This window comes from Lagopus muta, chromosome 4, assembly GCF_023343835.1.
Source record: "Lagopus muta isolate bLagMut1 chromosome 4, bLagMut1 primary, whole genome shotgun sequence".
In the NCBI taxonomy this organism is placed as follows: Eukaryota; Metazoa; Chordata; class Aves; order Galliformes; family Phasianidae; genus Lagopus; species Lagopus muta.
In genome coordinates this window covers 20,840,611-20,862,476 of record NC_064436.1, presented here as the reverse complement: position 1 = coordinate 20,862,476, position 21,866 = coordinate 20,840,611, and the positions used below count along the sequence as shown (strand labels likewise).

The following is a 21,866-nucleotide window of genomic DNA, read 5'->3' as shown; positions in this document are numbered from 1 at the left end:
CTGATGATTTAACGTTTCAGATGAACATTAAACTGTTTAATTCTCTTTGTAATGCTTGATTCTGAGAGAGAGATTGAGATGCATAACCTTACCTCTGGATTTCTAAAGTTCGCAAGAAAATAAGTTACTACAGGGAATATTTTATGGAAAGAAGGAAGTTATAAGTCAGATTTCCAGCAGATGTTTGAGGCTTCTGCAGAAACTAATAATAGGGGTTCGTTCTTTTTTTTTTTTGTTTTAAACCTCGCTGAGAACCGTGTGTGTCCTACTTTCTAATTTGATAGTAATCCATACACACAGTGGAATTTCTTGGAAATTGAAACTTCAAGGTGTCCTCTTTATTGCCTGTTATCTCAGGCAAGAGTATCGGAAGACCACCTAAGTGTTTTAACGCTGCTCTGCCACAGTCGAGGCTGTAAAAGAAACAGTGGTCTTAACAGGAGACCAGCGAAGTCCATGAAATTGTGCCCTATTACAAGTGTATTATTTCTTTTTCTCCTCTTGCTTACAGAGAACTCCATCTGTTAGACCGGTTTTAATGTGCGGTAGATGAGAGTCCTGCTGATGTCCTGAGGAAGAATCTGTCTCAAGTTCACTGGTGTTTTGTGTTGTTCTTTCAAAGTCTTAGAAAGGGGATATGTTCACGGTTGCTTTTCTCTAGAGTTTTTCTTTGTGCAGGAAAGATTTGCTTCTGCTCTGCCTTAGACACTGTGTGTATATTGGACTGATGGAGAGCAGACTAGATTTACAGAAGGAAATTATGCTGTCACCTCCTTCCAGGTGATGGTATTGCTTGTCATTTCTCTCAGCAATGCCAGGCTGTTGGTGGGGAAAACTGAGACATTCAAAGACTAACAATTACTCTGAATTTAATTTGTCTAGTCTCTTCCAATGCCTCCTTTATTTCCCACTGCTCTGTTATAGCCTTACTGGAGATGAAGAGCCATATGCCTACATATATCAGATTTAAGTGTTCATTTCAGACAATGAGCCAAAATACTATTTCTGATCTGTTGCTGTTGTTGTTACTGCTGTGAAGGAGGCAGATACAATTAATAGCATATAAATCTTTACATACCAGTAGCAGTGCTAACATAGTTAGTGGTGGAGCATCTGGTGCCCTCCCAGAGAACATAAAACCACATTTTTTCACTCTGTTCAGCACAGTCAGTTGTTTAAAAGCAGTGCCTACGGGCTCTCTAGCATAGAGAGCTATGGTGAAATCCTGAGCTAATGTAGCACTACGGCTTTTGATCCCACAGAAGTCTCGAGCTTTATGTCAGGGATATGTGTGCTCTCCTGAAGGCTGCTTTCTGCTGGTACTGGTTTGTGTTTGGTCTTCAGACTTCAGGACTAGGAGACAGGAAGGTAAAACAGAACTTCCCCAGAAAGTGCACCACCAAGGCTCTGGGCTTGTGATTCCACATCCTTTGCCTCCACTTATGTTTATAACCATGTCTAGATGCTTCTTTATCCTTACTTTCAATAAGCAAAGCCACTCGCTGGCTGTTCAGTTGAAGTACTCACTCTCATTGCTTAGGGACATGATTCCCTAATAGAGTTTTCTGTCCTGACAGAGGGATAGGACAATATTGGCTGTCCTTATCCACATTACACAGAAACCCCCCACATCCATTCATCACCCACTGAAGCTCCTCAGCTCAGAGGAAGAGAGGAGGTGGAGGGGGGGTAGGAACCTTTTAAAAATAAAATTGAATCATTGCACCTCTCTGAAATGAGAAAGTGGTGAGCTGATGTCTGAGTAGTGAATATTGATCAGGAAATACGGAAAAGCTTTCCCTGAGGCATCCTACTTATCTCTCTGAAATAAATGGAAGAATGCTCAGGTTTAAAGTATTTACAGTCCACAGATAATGCAAATAATAAACCACCGAAAAGCCCTTCCTGTGTTACACGTGAACTACAGGAGCAACTAGACACCCTAACCCAAATCTGAAGCCCTGCACTGTTTCGAGGTTCCTCTGTCTTTATTAGGAGATGAGCAATAGCAGTCAGGTAAAAGGTGCTTTTCTGCCTCTTTTGGAAAAAGCATTTGGGAATGTTTCTTCTTCTTCAGATCTCCTTCCTTAAAATAAAGAAGGCATCTCTGAAATCCTTCAACAGAAGGTATCAGCTAAACAGCTGCAGTACGACAGAGGTTGAGCTGTACTTTTCAGAAGGAAAGAAAAGGTGGAATACCACTCATTATTGGTTTTTATTTAATACCTTTAACTGAAGGCCAGATTTAGATGATAATTCATAATGGACTGTCATGTAGCATCATGTCAGGCATCTTTTTATAATATCTGCATTGTGCAATTTAATTTCCAAATCATTCAAATAGTGCCTTTTTTTCTTACCAACACACAGGTACTTCATGAAGAAACTACAATACCAGGAACCGATTTGAAGTTATCATACTTAAGCTCCAGGGCTGCAGGATATAAATCTGTTCTGAAGATCACTATGACCCAATCTGTGATCCCGTTTAACTTGATGAAGGTTCATCTTATGGTGGCGGTGGTGGGAAGACTTTTCCAGAAATGGTTCCCTGCATCTCCAAATCTGGCTTACACTTTTATTTGGGATAAAACTGACGCGTACAACCAGAGAGTCTATGGATTATCCGAAGCTGTCGGTATGTGTGCTGAAAGTAGGGGGGGTTGTTTGGTTGTTTGTTTTTCATTTTTTTCTGTGTTACTGAAGATAGAGAGGCATACTTTCCCCATACACAATAGCACGAAATGGATTTCTTCTATACCTGTTCTCATCTACTTCCTTTAATAACTAAAATTACTTTTATAAGCCAAGATTAGGTTTTTGAAGTATTTTGGAATCCCATTCAGTATTTTCACTATGTTTCTAACAAAGCCATAGGGATTCTTGGGAGAGCAGCAGAATGTACATAGTTCAGGGAGTTCCGTTCCCTAAAGTGGTCACTTGAGCACGTTTCTGTATTCAATGAGGAAACATACTGTTTTTTTCAGTGTCTGTGGGCTATGAATATGAGTCTTGCTTGGATCTGACACTCTGGGAAAAGAGGACTGCCATTTTGCAGGGCTACGAACTAGATGCCTCTAACATGGGTGGCTGGACGCTGGATAAGCATCACGTGTTGGATGTTCAGAATGGTAAGGAGTTAAGTTTCTTCATGCCAATTTCAGTGTTTACCTGCTCTGCACGCTAGGCATCTTGTTCCTTTCATTTAAAAAAAAGAAGAAAAAGAAGGGAAATTATGAGATGTTTTGCGTCTGATAAACACTGTGAGTTTTACAGTGCATGTCATGTTTATTACTTCTGCAAATACTTATGCATTAATAATAGCATCTAACAGCAACAGTGTAATTCTGCATTGGATATGTTCACCAAAAAAAAAAAAGTTGTTGAGATTGTTATTAAAAATTTAGTGATGCTAAGGAAATGCTGTTTCTCAAGCGTTTGTAGGTTTTCAGCATTGTTGGCATTCATCCACAGTATGGTAGCAGTATCTTGAACAACATTTCTACTTTCAATTCTCACAGTGTGTGAAAATAAGGTGGTGGTAGCGGGCATCCTGCCAAACTGAGGGCGCTTCACTCCCAGGGCAAAGTCTCCCATTTATACCAGAGATTTTTCCCTACTGCTCATGACATCCCCAGCCACAGCATGGCTGCTGGTGGGAGCTGTTAGCAGACAGTACTCTCTGTTCTGGAGGATGAGCAGTCGTTTCCACTGTCGTCCCATGTAAACTCTTCCATGAGGTACATCCTCTCTGGAGTGCTGTGGTCAGCCTAGAGCTCAGCAGGTGACAAATGAAACTTCCTACAGGCAGTGAGAGTCTGCGTGCCCCTCACTGTCGGAGCAGAGCCTGGTTGCTAGTGAGCAAGTTCTCCTTCCTCTCAGCAGGACAGGTTTCTAAGGACCATGCCATGGCATCAAGGTCAGTTGGTCCTGTGTGCAGCTCTCTGGTGGCTGCCACACTGAGTAAACCTCAACTGAACGTTGCACAGGAGGGAACTGGGAACAATTTGGCTGAAAGAGAGATGAAGAAGGCAAAGTTGCATGGCTCAAGGTGGGAGTTGGTTGCACTGTACTTTTTTTTGGCAGGGAGGAGCCCAGAATTCTTTCAGCAAGGAAAGAATCACTTCTGTGGTACCTGTTGTCCCTCAGAAGTTTCCTGCAGTGCCTCCTCTTTTTTTGTGAGATGCACTAAGCATCACCTAAAGCATTGCTTCTGGCTCATAAGGCAAGCAAGGTAACCAAGTACAGGGAAGGGTGACATTGTAGTGTCATTGTACCTAATTTAAAAACGAGGCGAGGAAGAGTGCAAATTCCTGAAAGGTAATTCACCTGAAAATGAAAGGAGCTACAACTATAAATACGTACATATGGCTGATTCTGTTGACAAGTCGAATCAATGGCAGCTTTAAGTTATGTTCAAAAGTATGTATGACAAGTAATGACTTTTCAAAGTGAGGTGTGTTTAATTGAATAAACGAAGAGGAGAGATGCAGTGACAAGGCAGGTGAGCTGGAGAAATTTATTCAGAAGGGAGTGCAGACACTGTTTGCACGGACATCCCCAGCTCTTGCAGTAAATAGTCTAATGTGCATCTCTTAGACTGTGATAATAGAGGAGAAATGTGAAGGACCCATTTTTCAAGGTAATGACAGAATAAATCAGGTGCAATAGTGCACTGTGCTGACTTGTAGAATTCCTCTGATGAAAATTATAGAACTCAGCTATTTCAGGCAAAATTATGGTTCCATGATTGTCATAAATGATGTAATCATGAGAGAACGGATTTCGTATACTACTAATGCATTCTGGCTTTGACTATTCATGAAAAATACATTCTCCTCCTTTGAGTTAGATTACTTATTTAGATTACTTGTCATTAAGTTTCCATAAACCACTTTCATTCTTCCCAATTTTATTGCTCTTACGTGTATAATCTACCAAATTTTATAACATTATCAAGTAGTGAAGCCACCTAAAGCATTTAAAGAGGCAAAGTATTTTTTCCGCATATCTGTCAGTACAAAGAGTTCAGTTTTGGGGTAGGGACGGAAAGAGGAATCCATCTTCAGTTTCCTCAATGCATTCCAAAAAGAAGTGCGTTCCCCAGCCCCAGACTGCCTTTGGAACTGTACAGACAATCAATACAATGTGCATCGCTGTGAAGTACGCGTGGCTTTCGTGGATCGTACCACGCACAGGCACATTGTGACTTACAAGCACCACCATGATAGACGGCCGTCGGCAGGCTGCACCGTGATGGATTCATTGACATCTTCAATACTGAGGGTGCAAGCAACATTTTAATATGCTATAAAATTAGATGTTTGGTTGGTTTTTTTTTCCAAAACTGAAGACTTACCATAATGTGCATTTTTCTCTTCAATTTCCTGTGGAAGCATAAGGAAGAAAAGTTCTGCTGAAACATCACTTTGTCTTTACAAAATTACTGTTCCTTTCTTGCCTCAAAGCAGAATTAAGTTTAAGAAGCAGGTTGGCCTGGCGCATGATTTTTTTATTGTTGTTTTTTGACATTTTTAATAACTGCCTGTAGCTGCAGACATGGTACTGAGGCAGACGTTGTTGTCGGGGGTACATTTTAATTGTGAGCTGAGTAAGGAGCTTTCTATAGTGTAAGATTCAACTTTTTTGAAGTACCTTTTTAGTTAATATTTACAGTTTGCAGCAGTAATCCAGTTTTGATGACATTTGACATCACATTTATAGTTAGCTATAGTAGCAAATACTTTTTTTTCCTTTTTGTAATACACAGTTGGGTGAAATTTCAGTCATTTCGTGAGAATTCCAAAATGGAAACATTTAAAATAGTTTTTTCTACTTTCAACAGATAGGATAATTTAATGCTTTCTGTGTGTTTTAGTGTATTTGTGACTTAATTACAACTATAAATGGTTTAATTAAAAGTTCTCTTGCAGTGAGAAAAACCATGGTCCTTCAGAAGTCCTTTAAAATATATTAAACCAAGAAAAGGAAGTATTGGGAATGTCTGTGTGTCATTTCATGTATATACATCCAAAATTTTAATAAACCACTTTTGATTTTCTGTTTTTTGCATTATCTGCCAGGAATCCTCTACAAAGGAAATGGTGAAAATCAGTTTATATCTCAGCAACCCCCCATTGTCAGCAGCATTATGGGCAATGGAAGAAGACGCAGCATCTCCTGCCCAAGCTGTAATGGTCAAGCTGATGGTAATAAATTACTGGCTCCGGTTGCCTTAGCTTGTGGGATTGATGGCAGTCTTTACGTGGGGGATTTCAACTATGTTCGACGGATATTTCCATCTGGAAATGTAACTAGTGTTCTCGAACTAAGGTAAGTTTTTCTCACACCTTGGACCTCTAGAACTGTGAGTTACTGCTGCAAATAATACGTATGTCACACATTTCTGGCACTGTGTAAGTCAGTTTCCAAATGCTTGTGGAAACTACAGGAAGTCAATTAATAAGATTTCAGTACATTTGAAATTGTATATAAAACTGAAGTTAAAAAAAAAAATACCATGGTAAAATATCTGAACTCTACACATCCAAACAGTGAGAATTTAATCTACTCAGAGTAATTGTTCTGTGGATCTGAAGGGTTAACCTACATAGTTGGGGTGAGCGGACCGCTTCACTAATGACAGATTTAAATGTTGCCTTCTTTTCCTCTTTTAACATCCTTTCTGAGTATTTTTCTAATCATGTTTTTCTGTTCTTTTTTACTTGCTCCCACCAAGAAATAAAGATTTTAGACATAGGTAAGCATTTCTTAAAGAAGATTTATATTTTTCTAACTGTTCCTTTTTCTTTTTTAACAAATGAATGCTTATAATGGACTAGTCATTTCTAAGATGTATTATTAGAAAGGAGGAGAATTTTTCAAAAATAATGAGTTCATATGTTTTAGTTATGTCAGCTGTCAGGTGGTATCGTCCTCTCGGATACGAGGTCCTATTTTCTCATCATTCTCTGTCCTCAGTCAGGCTTCTCTCTGTGCTGTATGTGCCCTTCTTTCCTTCATGCTCCTATCTTCTCGCTCCCGTTCCTTGCTGGCACTTCTGCTGATTCTACCAAAGCTCATTCATTAATCAGATCCCCCAAACCTGATGAGAAAGGCATGTAACTACTAGAATTACACAAGTATAAAGTGAGTTCATTTCATTGACCCTTTGATGCTGAGACTTCTCGGGCTCACATTTTAACAGACTTTTTCTTTAAAATTGAACTTTTCTTAGTAGTGAAAGCTGAAATTGTTGCATAGTAGGACAATTCCAGGAGTTCAGATGTTAAAGTACACCAGGATTTACAAGATTTGTCATAGACAGAAGGTGAATTGGAAGATTTGTAGTACAGCGTCCCTCTGTTGCAGCATAGGTGCAGTAGTGGCACAAACAGATACGCGAGGGTGGATGCTTAGAAGTGCTTTGCCACAGCAGCTGTGACGGAAAAGTGAGCAAAACCAAAGTCATGCTGAAATCTTGTTGGATGTGTGAAGCCCTACATGACTTTGTGACAGAATTACTAAGTACCAGGCTCAGTAGCCCTGTAGGGCCTCTCCTTTTTTGCTGCCAACCCTTTTCCTTCCTTGCTTTTAAACAAAGAGTGCCATACCTCAGTTATCCTTCAGCCCAGGTGATTTTTTTTAAATTCACTTTGCTCTGGGCATGGTAATTCCTGAAGAAGGGGGTTATGTTTAAGAAATTGTTTCAAACAGATGAGGCAAAAATTTCCACGACTTAATAAGGCATTTTCACCGGTGCTTGTAACTGAGAGGTAATGCATAGTCTGGCTGATTTGAAGTTATTTGCCAGGTGTTACTTGGAATTTCTTCTCTTTAGTGGTTTTAGGTTCTCATTATTAAGTTTAATTTGTATTTGATATTCTACTTTTAAAAGACATACATCCCTTCTTAGATCACAGGCTGTGATTGCAACTGTGATAAGACACTGTCTTGACAAACGTACAGAATACAGATTAATATACAAAATGGGAATTTGGCAAGGTGGGGATCGGTCTCTGCTCCCAGGTAACAGCGATAAGATGAGAGGGAATGGTCACCATCCATGGAGGTGTTCAAGAAACATGGAGATGTGGCACTGAGGGATGTGGTTAGTGAGCAGTATAGGTGGTAGGGAGACAGTTGGGCTGGAGATCTTAGATCTTAGAAGATCTTCCAACCTCAATGATTCTGCGATTCAGTGATTCTGAATGCTAGCTGGGAGCTGCTACTGCTCACCTGCAGGCACCATGCTGCACATGGGCTGCGATGCCTCTCCCACCTCACGGCGCCCATGCTGTAAGTTAGGGAGGCACTGCAGATCGGATTATCCTCCAATGTGTCAGTGACCTCACATTTTTTCCATCTGAAAGCTGAGCTGGTGTCTTTATGCACACTGCTGCCTCTGCGTGATTAATGCTATAGGCATTCACAGAAGAGGTAATTTTTAGAAGGACTTTGAAGACAGGAAGGTCACCTGCAGGCTGTGGCAGGATCCCAGAGAGTCCTTAGGGAGACAAAAGAAAGTTCAGTAGGGCCTGAAAACAGCTTTGAGTTTAGAAGGCGCACAGTGAAAGGGAGGGTATAGATCAGGGAGAGTGTTTTTATGAAGCACTGCATGGAGAGTAATGCAGGTGATCTGAGGATTTGAAAGAACAGCAGAAGCAAGGTAAGGAGATGGGAAACAGATCATTATGCCAACTAAACAGCACTTAAATTATGTTTGTGTAACATAAATTTCACGTTAAGAAAGCCAACAACAGGACTGGGAAAATATGGGAAGTCTGGTTGTGTAAGGGGCCTGAGCTGTGCATGCACTTGTGAGTGTGTGCTTTCAATCATTAACACTGTTATTAATTGCAGCTAGAATTAGTTAATTTGTTGTTATTTGTATTTATTGGACCCCACGTGGGCATGTAGCTGCTTAGTGGTCAGAGCTCCTTGCAGTGACAAAGCAGTGCTCAGTGAGTCGAGACGTCACCGACTGCATTTTATTTCTTGTTTTTTTATGTTATTGGTAGAAGGCAGAGCATTAACATTATTTCAAACTACAGTGAAATAGAGTAATCTCCATGCAGCTTTCCAGGTTAACCCTGTAGTACGATTTTATGCACATGCAGTGTGCACATGTGTTTTGTGGTTGGGAAATGTGGTTTTCACTGGTCAATTACCTAGATCCTAAGAATGTGCCCTGCTCCGGGGAATTAGTGGTCGTTTCCTTCCTCAGCTTTTAACCTTCCCTTGGAAAGAAACTTGAGGTTAAGGCTGCTGTCTTGTCTCAGAAGGAAACCATAAGGCATCTACTTAGGGCAAATTGAAGGGTTTACATTGATTCAATAATAGCACCCTATTCAGTTCCCAAACTTGGGGTTAGTTGGAGTTTTTTTGGTTATACTGAGAAAATATCCTTAAAAGATCAGCTGTGTATTTTTCATATGAATATACACTAATGACTGGTAGTCGATCCTGCATGATCACATGAGTTCATCTTGCATCCTGAATCACTGCATCATATCAGTTGGAATTACCTAAAACATGGCAATGTTTTCATACTTACAAACAGAGCAGCTTTAAAAATTCCTTTTAGATAGAAATGATTGTCAGGTGTAAATTATTGATCGATTTGATGACTCTTTATTCCAACAGCTGAAAAACACAATTCAGACAATGCCAACAGAGGTGAAGAAAAATACTTTAATTTAGATTTTAGTAGTATAAGAGAGGACTTTATTTTAAATTACAATGAAATAAAATGTAATTGCACACTTTGTGTTCTGCAGCACTGCTTATATTTGAAATGTCTGCAAAGTTTCTGGAAGACCAAAGTAATCGTACAAATGAGTGTAATTTAATTTGCAGCCTATGGAGGTATAAATAATTCGTACACTACACAGTGATCGTATAAATGATCTCTGCATAAATGAAGGTTCAGAAAACACCTTTAAGCTATTTGGTACGTTGGCAGAAACGGGTTTCTAGCAGACAGCAATTGGATGTAAGGCCACACTTAATCGCTTTCAGACATGCTGTATAACATCCAGCTCTGTAGCTGGGCTTTTTAAGAGGTGCTAATCACTGCGTATTTGATTTCATTAGTCTGCTTCACTTGACTTTTTCCTTCTGAACCAGCGTGTTAAAAGCCTTAAAACCAAAGCAAATCCTATTTATGCAACACATTTTTCTGTGTTTTTGTAATTGGATAGCTATAAAAATCTGTCCCCGCTAAAAGACAATTTGTTCACAAGTTGTTCCTGTTGATCTCTCGTTGCGTTTTCCAAGTGGCAGTACATAAAAATGTGTTACATTAGCACAGTTATGTATTTACAAAATGGGAAGCAGGGCATTCTGAGAACAGATGTTTGGATATCACCAGGATGGGGAGATGTGTTTCTGTGGCGCTTTTGCAAACATCAGAAGTGGAACTGACTGTTCTGACACTGATTCAATCCATTAGGAGAGCATCTGAGATTACCTCCTGTGTTTACATGACCTTATTTCAGTTCTTCGTGCCGTAAATTAGGTCAGGAATCCTAACTGCGGTGGGTTAAGTTTCTACATCATAATATATCAACCCAAAAGGTGCTCTCCAGGGTAGGTTTTTTCACCAGCAGGGGAGAAAAGGCAGTAATTCTCAATTATGTGGCACCAGTGGAGAGGCAAAATGTACGTTTCTGGGAAAATGGTTAGCAATATATATTTTCACTGTAATAAAGACCGAGTTGGCATAGTTAGTGGTTTTGTGCCAACGTGTATGGCTATGTGAAATACAGCTCTGCGTTAAGGAGAACAGAAAAGCTGCGCTCAGTGTTCTGGTGGAAAAGATGACATTTCCTAATGTGTTAAATCATGCGTATCACGTCTCTGAAGGCAGTGGATTAAACAAATACTTATGAAGGATGTCTTATCTTTCGCCTGTGAACTAATCATATGAACTCTGCCTTATCTGTTTGTGAATTATATAAACTGTGCACCCCAGCAGCCTTATATAAATTATAATAAAACAGATAAGTTGATAAGAGCACAAAGTGTACACTAGGGTTGGGGTCACGCCGCAAAGTTTGAAACTGACTCATGGTTTTAAGCATGCAGAAATCTGGGGAGTTTTAAGGCTCCACTGTCTGGACACGGCCTGTTGTGGCAATGGGAGCCATCTCTAATTGGAGGGCACAGGACAGTCCTCTGAGCATCACAGACAGAATTGAAATTCTGTCCTAAAATGATGAGGAGTGTAGGCTGGACTGCCTACGACACAGGGAGGAAAGGAGAGCCAAGAAAAGCTTTGGGCCATGACCTGTGCTGAGTAAGCCCAGAGATCCAGCGTGGCTTTTAACTATTTATAGTACACTGCATACGAACTGAGGCCTTTTCTTCCTGGGGTGACATCAAAGCAATTAATTACAGCACGTGCAATGTGTAATTCCTTTTTACAGCAACAACCCAGCTCACAGATACTACCTCGCTACTGACCCTGTGACAGGAGATTTGTACGTTTCCGACACGAACACACGCAGGATCTACCGGCCCAGGTCACTCGCGGGTGCCAAAGACCTGACGAAGAACGCTGAGGTGGTTGGAGGGACAGGGGAGCAGTGCCTGCCCTTTGATGAAGCACGGTGTGGTGATGGGGGCAAGGCGGTTGAGGCAACTCTCATGAGCCCTAAAGGTAAACAGGAAGGGCACGATCATGCTTAATGCAGCAGCTGATTCAAAAATGTGGTTTTGAATAATTTCTTCCAATGGGAAAGACCACTAGGAAGAGGGGTGCCAGAGAGCCAGGTTGATTTCATAGTCAATATTTGTCTTTTATGATTACTGAATGTTTTGAAATACTCATTTAGATTATGTGTTTGGCAAACAGTGGTGAAGTTTTAAAATCAGTGTTGCACGTGGTGCCACTTAACAGGTTTTCCAGGTTACCTTACATGCTCTCCAATGAACAGCAAGCGCAGTCAGCACTACAGATTTCATACTGAACATTGCTTTGTTATGCAGAGTGAGTTTATGAGTTGGTTTACTACCCGTTGCCTAAGAACATCTTTTCTGCCCTAAATTTCCACTCTTTACATCCCATTTATGCCCTTAGTTACTGATATTTTAACAGCTGGTGCAATAAACTAATTTTAATTCTCTTCACTGAAGGAATAGCAATTGACAAGAATGGATTAATATACTTTGTTGATGGGACCATGATCAGAAAAGTGGATCAAAATGGAATAATATCCACGTTGCTTGGCTCCAATGACCTGACCTCAGCACGACCTCTGACCTGTGATACCAGCATGCACATCAGCCAGGTAAGTGGGAACTCATTTGGAGAGCTGAACTGGGGCTGCAGGTGCAAATGCAGCTTTCTTTGACCTTAAAATAAAACTGGGTGGAGTTTATAACAACTAGTTGAGAGCAGAATTTGTGGAGAAAGAAACCTTAGAGTAGCAGTGTGTTCTCTTAGCTATAAATGCTGCTGTATTCAATTTTTCTGCCCATAAAGTTCAGTTTAGTTTAGAACAGCAAAACCATCAGCAGGAAGCATTAAGTCTAGTAGTAAATACTGGAAGAATGGCAGATATGTTACAACTCTATTGTCACATTGATGCTTTCTGAATTACTAGCATCCTTAGCCCACTGGAGTGAATGAGACAATACATACAGTGGAGTATGGTGGGTTTTTTTGTTCTCCACAAGTTTATGTAGGTAAGAAGGGATGTTACTAGTGCTGTGTTTAAAAATGGAGTACAGTACCGTGTTTCAGACTGGAAGGCAGTAAGTTATGTTTGCTATGCGAGAATAAAAAACGAGTGCTGCCTATGAAGACTTGACTTTGATATCTCTCTCGATTTTTATTTATGCACTGCTGATACAGAAAAGTGTAACATTTATTGGAGGGGAAATTTGACCTGTGTTAGAGTTCCAACACTGCTGTTCTTTCAATAAAATAGGTATCCTGACATCTTTCCCTTTGCTCCCTTGAAAATCTTTCATTTGCTGCACATATTTTTATATAAGAATTCTCATCTGCATTGCTTACAGCAAACAAAAAATATCTTCACGGTATTATCTTAAGCTGAAGGTGAATTTGTTTCATTTCATCCGCACTGGTTAACTGTAATGAACCATTTCTCTCCTTTAAGGTTCGTCTGGAATGGCCGACAGATTTAGCCATCAACCCAATGGATAACTCCATTTACGTTCTGGACAACAACGTCGTTTTGCAGATCACTGAAAACCGGCAGGTGCGCATTGCTGCGGGGAGGCCCATGCACTGCCAGGTTCCCGGAGTGGAGTACACGGTGGGCAAGCACGCGGTGCAGACCACACTGGAGTCAGCAACTGCCATTGCTGTGTCTTACAGTGGGGTACTGTACATTACGGAAACGGATGAGAAAAAGATTAACAGGATAAGGCAGGTTACAACCGATGGAGAGATCTCATTAGTTGCTGGAATACCTTCAGAGTGTGACTGCAAAAACGATGTCAACTGTGACTGTTACCAGAGCGGAGATGGCTATGCTAAGGATGCCAAACTTAATGCCCCCTCCTCCTTAGCTGTGTCTCCAGACGGCACGCTGTACATTGCTGATCTGGGAAACATTAGGATACGGGCTGTGTCAAAGAACAGACCCTTACTGAATTCAATGAACTTTTATGAAGTTGCTTCTCCAACCGATCAAGAGCTTTATATCTTCGATGTCAATGGTACTCACCAGTACACTGTGAGTTTAGTCACTGGAGACTATCTGTACAATTTTAGCTACAGTAATGACAATGACATTACCTCAGTCACGGACAGCAATGGGAACACTCTGCGTATCAGGCGGGATCCCAACCGGATGCCAGTGAGAGTGGTCTCCCCCGATAACCAAGTCATCTGGCTGACGATAGGCACGAATGGGTGTTTGAAAAGCATGACTGCACAAGGACAGGAGCTTGTTTTATTTACCTACCATGGCAACAGTGGACTTCTGGCAACTAAAAGCGATGAAACGGGATGGACCACTTTTTTTGAGTAAGTACATAAAATAAAGCCCCATGCTTTATAGTTCTATTGAGCTCTACAGTACCACTGCAATACTGCTGGGGACTGGTGAGGTAACTGTAACGATAATGCTTGGTAACAAAATGCACAGGGAGATGCTTTCCGTTTCCCAGCCTGTCTACATCTGTCTTACTCCAAGGATTGGGTCTGCATAATTTTAAATTCATTATCTCCAATTTCAGTTTTATACATTAGAATAATTGTGAGACAACATCTCACTCTTGTCAACAAAGCTGTAATTCAGACAACCATGATTCTGTAGATTTGCATCAAGAACTAAATTTCCATCCCTTTAGCTCATTAGATTGACACTGTTCTGCAGCAAATACTGACAAGAAATCTGCTTCACTGCCGAATATTTTTTCTTCAATTCTCTTAAAGCAACAGCACGCCTTGTGGTCTTTTACCCAGAAAAAAACTGAGTGCGGGCTTTTATTTTTGAAGTTGTGAAAGGTTGTGTTTCATGGAGCAGCAAATATCTGAGAAATGTGAGCCTTGGGGGGAAGTGTCATTCTTGTAGGAAAAAAGGAGGACAAGGAGACCACCAGCAGTGTATGATATGCTAACAGTGAGAGATACTAGACTTGTAATTTTTCCAGCCTTGAAAAAATTCTTAGGTTAAATGTTTTGCCCCATGTGACAGTCATTAAGGCACCAACACCTGTTTGCAACAGCCAGATTAGCAAAAAGTTTTACAGAATCCTCAGATGTATTGAAAGAGGAAGGTTGTGACAATGGATAAAGTGGTAGAACCTGACAACTAGATATTGGCATTATAGGCAGCTTCATCCTCAAATGAATTGGACTACCAACTAATACACCCAACAAAACAAAAATACAGCTTAAAATGCAATTTATTTCAGAAAAGACAGATATAAAATTAACAGACCTTTTTCAGTCATCTGTCATTTGGAAAATACATGTATACTTAAATCACCTGAAAGACAGATGCTAAGGTTGGATAAAGATGTGCCTATGAAGACGCAGAGTTAGTATGATAAGTAAAAGTGTTCAAGGGCCCTCCATTGAAGTACTTGGGATTACAAAGGGCATCATGAAAATCCTTTTTTTTTCTTTTTTTCTCCCTTCTTTTCTTCTATCTTTTAGATGAAATGCAGTAGCAACTGCTGCCAAGGTCAGGGCCAAAAAAAAAGCTTTCAATTCAACACGCATGATAAAGAAAATAAAGTGCTGGTGTCAGGCAGTGGCAGCAAAGCCAAACATCTGTGTTCTGAGATAACTTCACATTTCTGTCAGTGTACATTTGGCTGAGGCAGTGTGCGGGAAGGCTCTGAGCACTTGTATCTACTCTCCAACCTTTACATGTGCCCATCAGAGACACGAGAGCAGCAGGTGTTGCTTCACTGCATATTGTGTCCTGAAGTGGAGACACGGCTAGAAATGCTGATGCCTACCAGAGACAGCAGGTGGAATGGCATCGCTGCCAGTTTTAAGGTATTCTTACAGTAATCTGTAAACTGGCAGGGCTTGGGGAGTGGGCACGTTACCAAAGCATTAGTTCATGCCTGTAATATTTAATGGTGCATTTGTGCATGACTGCACATTTTTTTAGGTCCTGGCAGGAGGACACAGAAGCACAGCGAGGATACACAGGAATGAAAGGCCATTCAGTGGGGAGGGCACATGTTCTGTTCTGCAAGTTACCTGTGCCCTACACGCTCAGAGACCAAAGCACAGCTTTGGATGGGCTGTGAATACTCCTCCATTTCCACAGAGTACACCAAGTGTTTCACTGTGATACACAGAAACCACCTGTTTCCAGTATGCGAGTTTGGGAAGGCAGGAGGTTTGGGGACAGTGAAGTCTCTTACTGAAATTAAGGCATCTGTTGGGTACAGCAGGCACTTCAGATCATGCTGGTGTGCATACTGGATAATTGAGGAGCCAGAGTTCTGATCAGGGCAATAATTTCTCACCATGAGTGTGTGCTTTTTGTGTGCCTACAGTAGTGTACTGCTGATGGCCCCTGGAATGTACCTTAATGGCATCAGCAAGATTGCAAAAGGAGTAGATTTTATGTTCACTAGTAAATGTTTTATAGGTCTGTATTTTTCATCACAAGAAGAACTTAGGGTTCTGCATGTCAAGAAATACATAGTTACTTATGGAGTCTCTAAGCAGCCATCTTTCACATCTGATCTGCTTTCATTTAGACTTCCTAGTCGGCGTTAGGTCTGTCCAGCTGGCTTATGCAGAGCCCAAAGGGCAGACTGTTCCCCTCAGAAAGTATCGGTATCATTTCCAAACTGCTGCTTACGTACTTCCTAAATATCTCAGACCACAGTCTCACTGGAAGACCCAAGCCAAAATAATTACGGCGAGAGCTAAGCAGTTCCTCTCACCCCAAATCTGAGGCTGTATGAGGCTTTTGCAGAAGTAAAGATATTAATCTCCTCCCCATATCTGTGGCAAATTAAAAATCTGTTTAATCGCAACAAGGAAGATTCAGATTAGACACTTGGAGAAACTTGGTGGTGAAGGCAGAGGAGCCCTGGGGCGGACAGAAGTGACCCCTTACCCTGTGCAGGCTGCCCTTAAGAGCAGATTAGACATCATTGAGGACTAACTTAAGAAGAACAGATCCTGCCTTGGGGTAGGGGCTGTATCATCTGACCTCTCAAGGTCCCTTGCAGTCATGTTTTCTGTGATGCTCCATACAAGTTAATACCAAAAATAAAAAATAGTGCTGATTATGTAAAGCCACAGGGAATAAGTGGGGAAAAAAAAGTTATTTTTCTTGCCAGAGCAGCACTCTTGAAAACATCCATCGGGCATCGCAGCTGCTTTTTTGCTTTTTGGGTTGTTTTGGTTTTTTTTTTTTCTGACATAAAATCCCCATACACTAAATTTATGTCTGTGTACTTCCCTTTTGAAGAAAAAGCAGATATAAGCATGCCCATTCTGACATCTCTTATTCTAGGATCAACAAACGTTGTTTTGACTTTGCTTTTCAGTGCTGATGATTTGTAATAGTAAATCTGACATTGGCAGCCCTTCCAGAGCCTTCTGCAACCACTGCCAAAATGGAAACTAGGCTTATTGCATCAGGGCTTGCATTGGGGTGACACAGTGCACTTGTGTGCATGCGTCTCAGTCCCAGCTTTTGCATATTCATGTTGGTAGGTAGCGTGGGCTAAAATGTATGCAGCTGAACACTTCTCTGCTGAATTAAGTGAACTCCTGGTAAAACAGTAAGGTTTCCCTAGGATGCCTGGCTGGGAATAAGAAATTAGAAGAAGAAATCTTTCTGACTTTCTTATTCTATTTTAGTAACAGCAAAATATTTCAGTTTCATTGCTGGAGACATTTTCTTTTTATATAGTAATTTATGTATTTTATATTCTTTATTTACTCTATGTTATTACTCAGCTTCTCAACATATTTTGAGGAGGCAACAAAGTTTATATTCCGTGGTGAATTTAGACTTTCTTCCAACTCTGAGGCAAAACTTCTGAACTGTCAGAACATGGAATGGAGGTGGCATTTTTCAGCTCTCACCGTGTTTCACCATTTGGTGGTCCTGCACCCGTTTGAATGGCAGAAGTTACAGTGGTGTAAAAATACTGCATTTCTTGTGATAAAAAAATCTGGTTTTTAAGCCAATCCAGTAATAGTTTTGCCATCTCCTCTCTTGTGCAAATGTGTTGTACAATTGCAGCATGGATTCAACCGAGTTCTTACTGATATAGGAGTAGATTTAAGACAACTCTTTTATTGTTTTTTAGAACAACTTCTTAGTGAAAAGAAAGAATCTTGGAAGAAAAACACTCCATCCCAAAAATTGGCAATCACTTCCCTGGCACATATTAAAACATCTTTTCGTGATTTTCTGTTAGGGCTTCTTTCTCTCCCCACAGACAAAGTCACACTAGTATCAGATCCAAAAGATTTTTTTTTTTTTCACTTGATCTGGACACTAAATAATCTAGGTTTTATTTTATTTAGTCTCCACTTTGCCTAAGGGAAGGATTGACACAATGGCAATCTTTCTATTTTATATGCTCTTTTAAATGAAAATTGCAAGCACTTGTAATCAGAAGTGAATAACCAAAGGGCCCTGCGGTGCCCCTAGAGGGAGGCAAACCCACAGCCTGCACTCCTGGTCTCCTCAAATGCCCCGCCATGCCAGCTCTGGCCAGCCAGGCTTTCAGTTCAGCTGAAAATGCTTTAAAACCCCACTACTAACAGAGTGGCTGGTGATGCTTAAGAGGGCAAAGTATTCCAGAACAGGGATGTTAGATGGAAGTCTGCATTATCGAGGCTGTGGTGTTTGTCCACGCGGTGTGCCTGGCCCTCAGGTGTCTCCCGACTAAGGATGGTTTGGGACGGATCAAGATGACTGGAGCCACGGGGCATCTGCAGGCTGAGTTGTGCTGAGGTGAGCAGCCCCAGAGGTGAGCCCCCTGAGGTGAGTCTCAGTCCCAGAGACAATAGATGCTGCAGTTCCAGGCATTTGCATTCTTTTCTGACTTGTGCCTGGTGCCTCCATTTCCCTGGAAGGTGCAGACTGTATGGGATCGCCTTTGGCTTTCTCTCGCCCCTGTAGTTAATCTGAGATAACTTTGTTCCCTATATGGTGCGTTATTTCCAGTAGCTGCTGATCATTATCTCCTTCCTGTGTTCTCCCCCATTCACATCACTCTCCTTTTGGGAGCAATGTCAGCAGGCAATAAATATCTGATCTGCACTAAGACGCCTCCTCCTCTTCCCTGCAATTTCACTCCCTTTCATCCATGTCTCTTTTTGCCTCCCCAGCCCTTCCTGTCCTACTAGGTTTCCAGATGTCCCTAGTTTGTATCTTGCTCCTTCCCGCGTCTCCTGTTATTTCTCTTAAGGCGTTTGGCTTCCCTGCCTCCCCCTTTCCCAGAGGTGCTTTTCTTCTCAATCCCCTCCTGTAACTCTTGACAGTCCATCCAATCCTTCCCCGGGCACTTCATGCCCTGAGCTCATTTGTCTTCTCATTCTTCTCCACCCTCTCTCGCTCAATTCTTGTCTCCCAGGGAATGCAGCAGAAATCAAAGAGAGTGACATTAGCAAGCAGAGCTCTTACAAGTTTACTTTGCTCCCACAGTTAAATTAATGAGCTTTCCAGCCATTTTGGAAAGGTGATGAAATTGTGCAGAATGTGAAATTATCCTTACAATAATTTAACAGAGAGAATTGCAGGTGAAATCTATTTCCAGTGTGTGCTGCAGAGCATCATGCTTTACGTATTACGCTTTTATTAACAATGCATTCAGTGCTGTGGTTTCCTTAAAACGTTGTGATTCAGACTAAGACACTGCCTCTGGCGTGGACTTGTTTAGTTTCTCCACGTACCAGACACATCATCTGTAACTGTCTGCATCAGGCAACAGGGAGCTGATGATATTTTGCAGTTTTTATCTTGCTTCATCTTAATGGATTTCTTGTGGAGTCTGATTTGGAAATACTGAGATTTGGCCTGTAAAAAATCTAAAGAACTTCTACTGGGAGATTTAATTTAGAGAAAAGCAAATATTTAATCTTGATCAGATACAAATTATCTTCCAGTTAGTGTCAGATCAGTTGCTGCTTTATTACATATTGGGATGTTTGCAATTCATGTTGCAATTTTTAGCATTTGTGTATGATTTCCTTTCAATTTGTGGGTGTTCATTTGTTTCTATTTGTGTTCATTTTTCTATCACATTTGTGTTTCAGTACTTTGAGTATCTAACAAATGACTAATGTCTATTTCTTGCAAATTTTGGGCTTTCATTCAAATTTGGTTTTGTTTTCTTACAAATACCAGGACTCTGCACAAAAATTGCAATCTTTTCCTTTTTTTCATCTACTCTAAACAGTATTCTCTGAATGTCTTTGGTTTCATAGCACTCTAGATATTATTCTCCCTTTTACCATCAACAGCCTTCTGTACCTTTTGCTTTTACTGTTGCAGCTTCTTGCTTCATCTGTCTACAGTGTAGTGGCTATGAAGTAAGTAACCATATTCTTAAATTAGATGAGTTTGTTCACGTGATTTTCAAATTCCTGCACTGACTTTTGTAGCATTCTCGTGAGCCCCTGCGTGCAAACCATGTCTTACAAGTAAGCGTGGTGTCTCTAATCATTCAATATTTTATTTACTCAAGCAACTTAATGCTTATTCTCTTCATTGTTAATACTTTCTTAAGTTTTTTGGGGGGATATTTTTAATATCCAGTCCTTGTGCACATGTTTCTTTATCCACACTGCCTATCCAAATCCAGTGTGCATTATGTGTATTTCCCTCTTAAAGTACATTTCAGGGACTGTCTGGTTCTCTGTTAATCAAAACTTGGTGTTTCTCTCCCTCTCAACATGGCACAAATTGAAACTCCTGTAGGCAAAACCTCTCTCCCTCTTACACAGACCCATGGACACAAGGCTGGCCAAGAAGCCATTAGCATTTCCCTCTATCCAAACCAGCTAAATACTCCCTCTGTGCAAGAGAATTTATCAAGAAAAATATGTAGCTGATGCATTCAATTTGTGTGTGGTCACAGCAAGTTGAAGAACACTGCATGTTGTTAACCTTCCCTTAGTTACATCGATGACACAGATACATAACTGCCTTCATACAGCATGCCATTTCTGAGGAGATCTTAGTGACAGTTGTGCTTGCTGTCCGTACTCACCATACTCCTTCTTTAGATAAAACTGTTAAGAAGCTTTTCTGAGTTCTTACACATCCTTTTGATGAGAATAGATGTCATGGTCTCACAATTTCCTTATCTGTAACATAACTCAGTTCCACAGTAAATTTTGTAATTCCAATGCAGTATACTGTCATATAGTACAGTAGGGCCATGCTGTCAGTGTTGCACGCCACATTGCTGCTTCAGACTCATCCTACTAAATAGACTTTGAAAATCATCTATACCATCATATATCAACGTAAAATTTTTCATTGCACTTGTCCCCTAATTGTTCTGATATCAGTAGTAGAACTGCTCTAACCTTTTGTTGATTCTTGAATATTTGCTATTCCTTGTCCTTAAAACTAGGCTAAGTAATAAAAGCAGAACTGAGAAAGTACTGAATAGGTAATATTATCAAAATAGCAACCCTGAGGAGACATATCAACATCATTACATCTTACATGTATGAGGAAGAGCAGAGAAGCTTTGATTTCTGCCAAGAAAATCAGCATATGATGTCTCTGTGGTTTTGGAAAGCACTTAGAAGAATAGTACAACAAAAAAAAAACAACACACAGTATTGTTCTTATTAATGACATAAATGCCCTGACTTGTCAATCCAGTCAACTCTGATTACACTTCTGAAAGTATCCATTTTGCTGCTAGCTTTATCAGGAATATAATACCATTTGTTCAGTTATCCTCATGCTAATAATTCTTATCCCATGTTCGCTTTCTATGTCAAATAAAAGTCAGTGAGGCTACAGCCAAGCTTCCCATCTCTCCCCTACGCTCACTTCACTGGAAGCCAGTGCACTGAGTGGTGAAAGGCAGTTGCAGACCTCATGTCAACAGCACTTTTCAGTCACGCTGTATTCAAGTCCTCTTGTTCAAGCCTCATCTTTCATCGTTTCTTTCCCCAGGCACTGCTTTTTTAATGCAAAGCACCATTCCCCTGAAATACCTGTCTCTGAGGGAAGTCATTTTGGATTAGGTGGTAAAGATGGTCAGTTTTACTGAAGATTTGGTTAGCCATTATGCCATTATGTTGTTTTGGTCTTTGTCCATTTTTTCCAATTCCTCTGTGCTTTGCATCCATCTGCCTTTCACATATCTCCTTTGTGGGTCTCCTGCAGGAAAACAGAGAGCAATTTTTTAGGCTTTTGTAACCT

At 40.7% G+C, this 21,866-nt stretch overlaps 1 protein-coding gene across 9 annotated transcripts in view; it reads left to right on the top strand.

The window, feature by feature from the left end:
• Positions 1–21,866, top strand: part of TENM3 (teneurin transmembrane protein 3) — a 1,260,835-nt gene that overhangs the window by 1,212,916 nt on the left and 26,053 nt on the right. For all 9 annotated transcript variants that reach the window (XM_048943303.1, XM_048943305.1, XM_048943306.1 and 6 more), the window contains 7 exons: positions 2,371–2,638; positions 2,988–3,131; positions 6,084–6,333; positions 6,740–6,760; positions 11,430–11,662; positions 12,139–12,293; positions 13,128–14,002. In XM_048943303.1, coding sequence (XP_048799260.1) covers positions 2,371–2,638; positions 2,988–3,131; positions 6,084–6,333; positions 6,740–6,760; positions 11,430–11,662; positions 12,139–12,293; positions 13,128–14,002 — 1,946 coding nt within the window. The remainder of the gene's footprint in view (positions 1–2,370; positions 2,639–2,987; positions 3,132–6,083; positions 6,334–6,739; positions 6,761–11,429; positions 11,663–12,138; positions 12,294–13,127; positions 14,003–21,866) is intronic.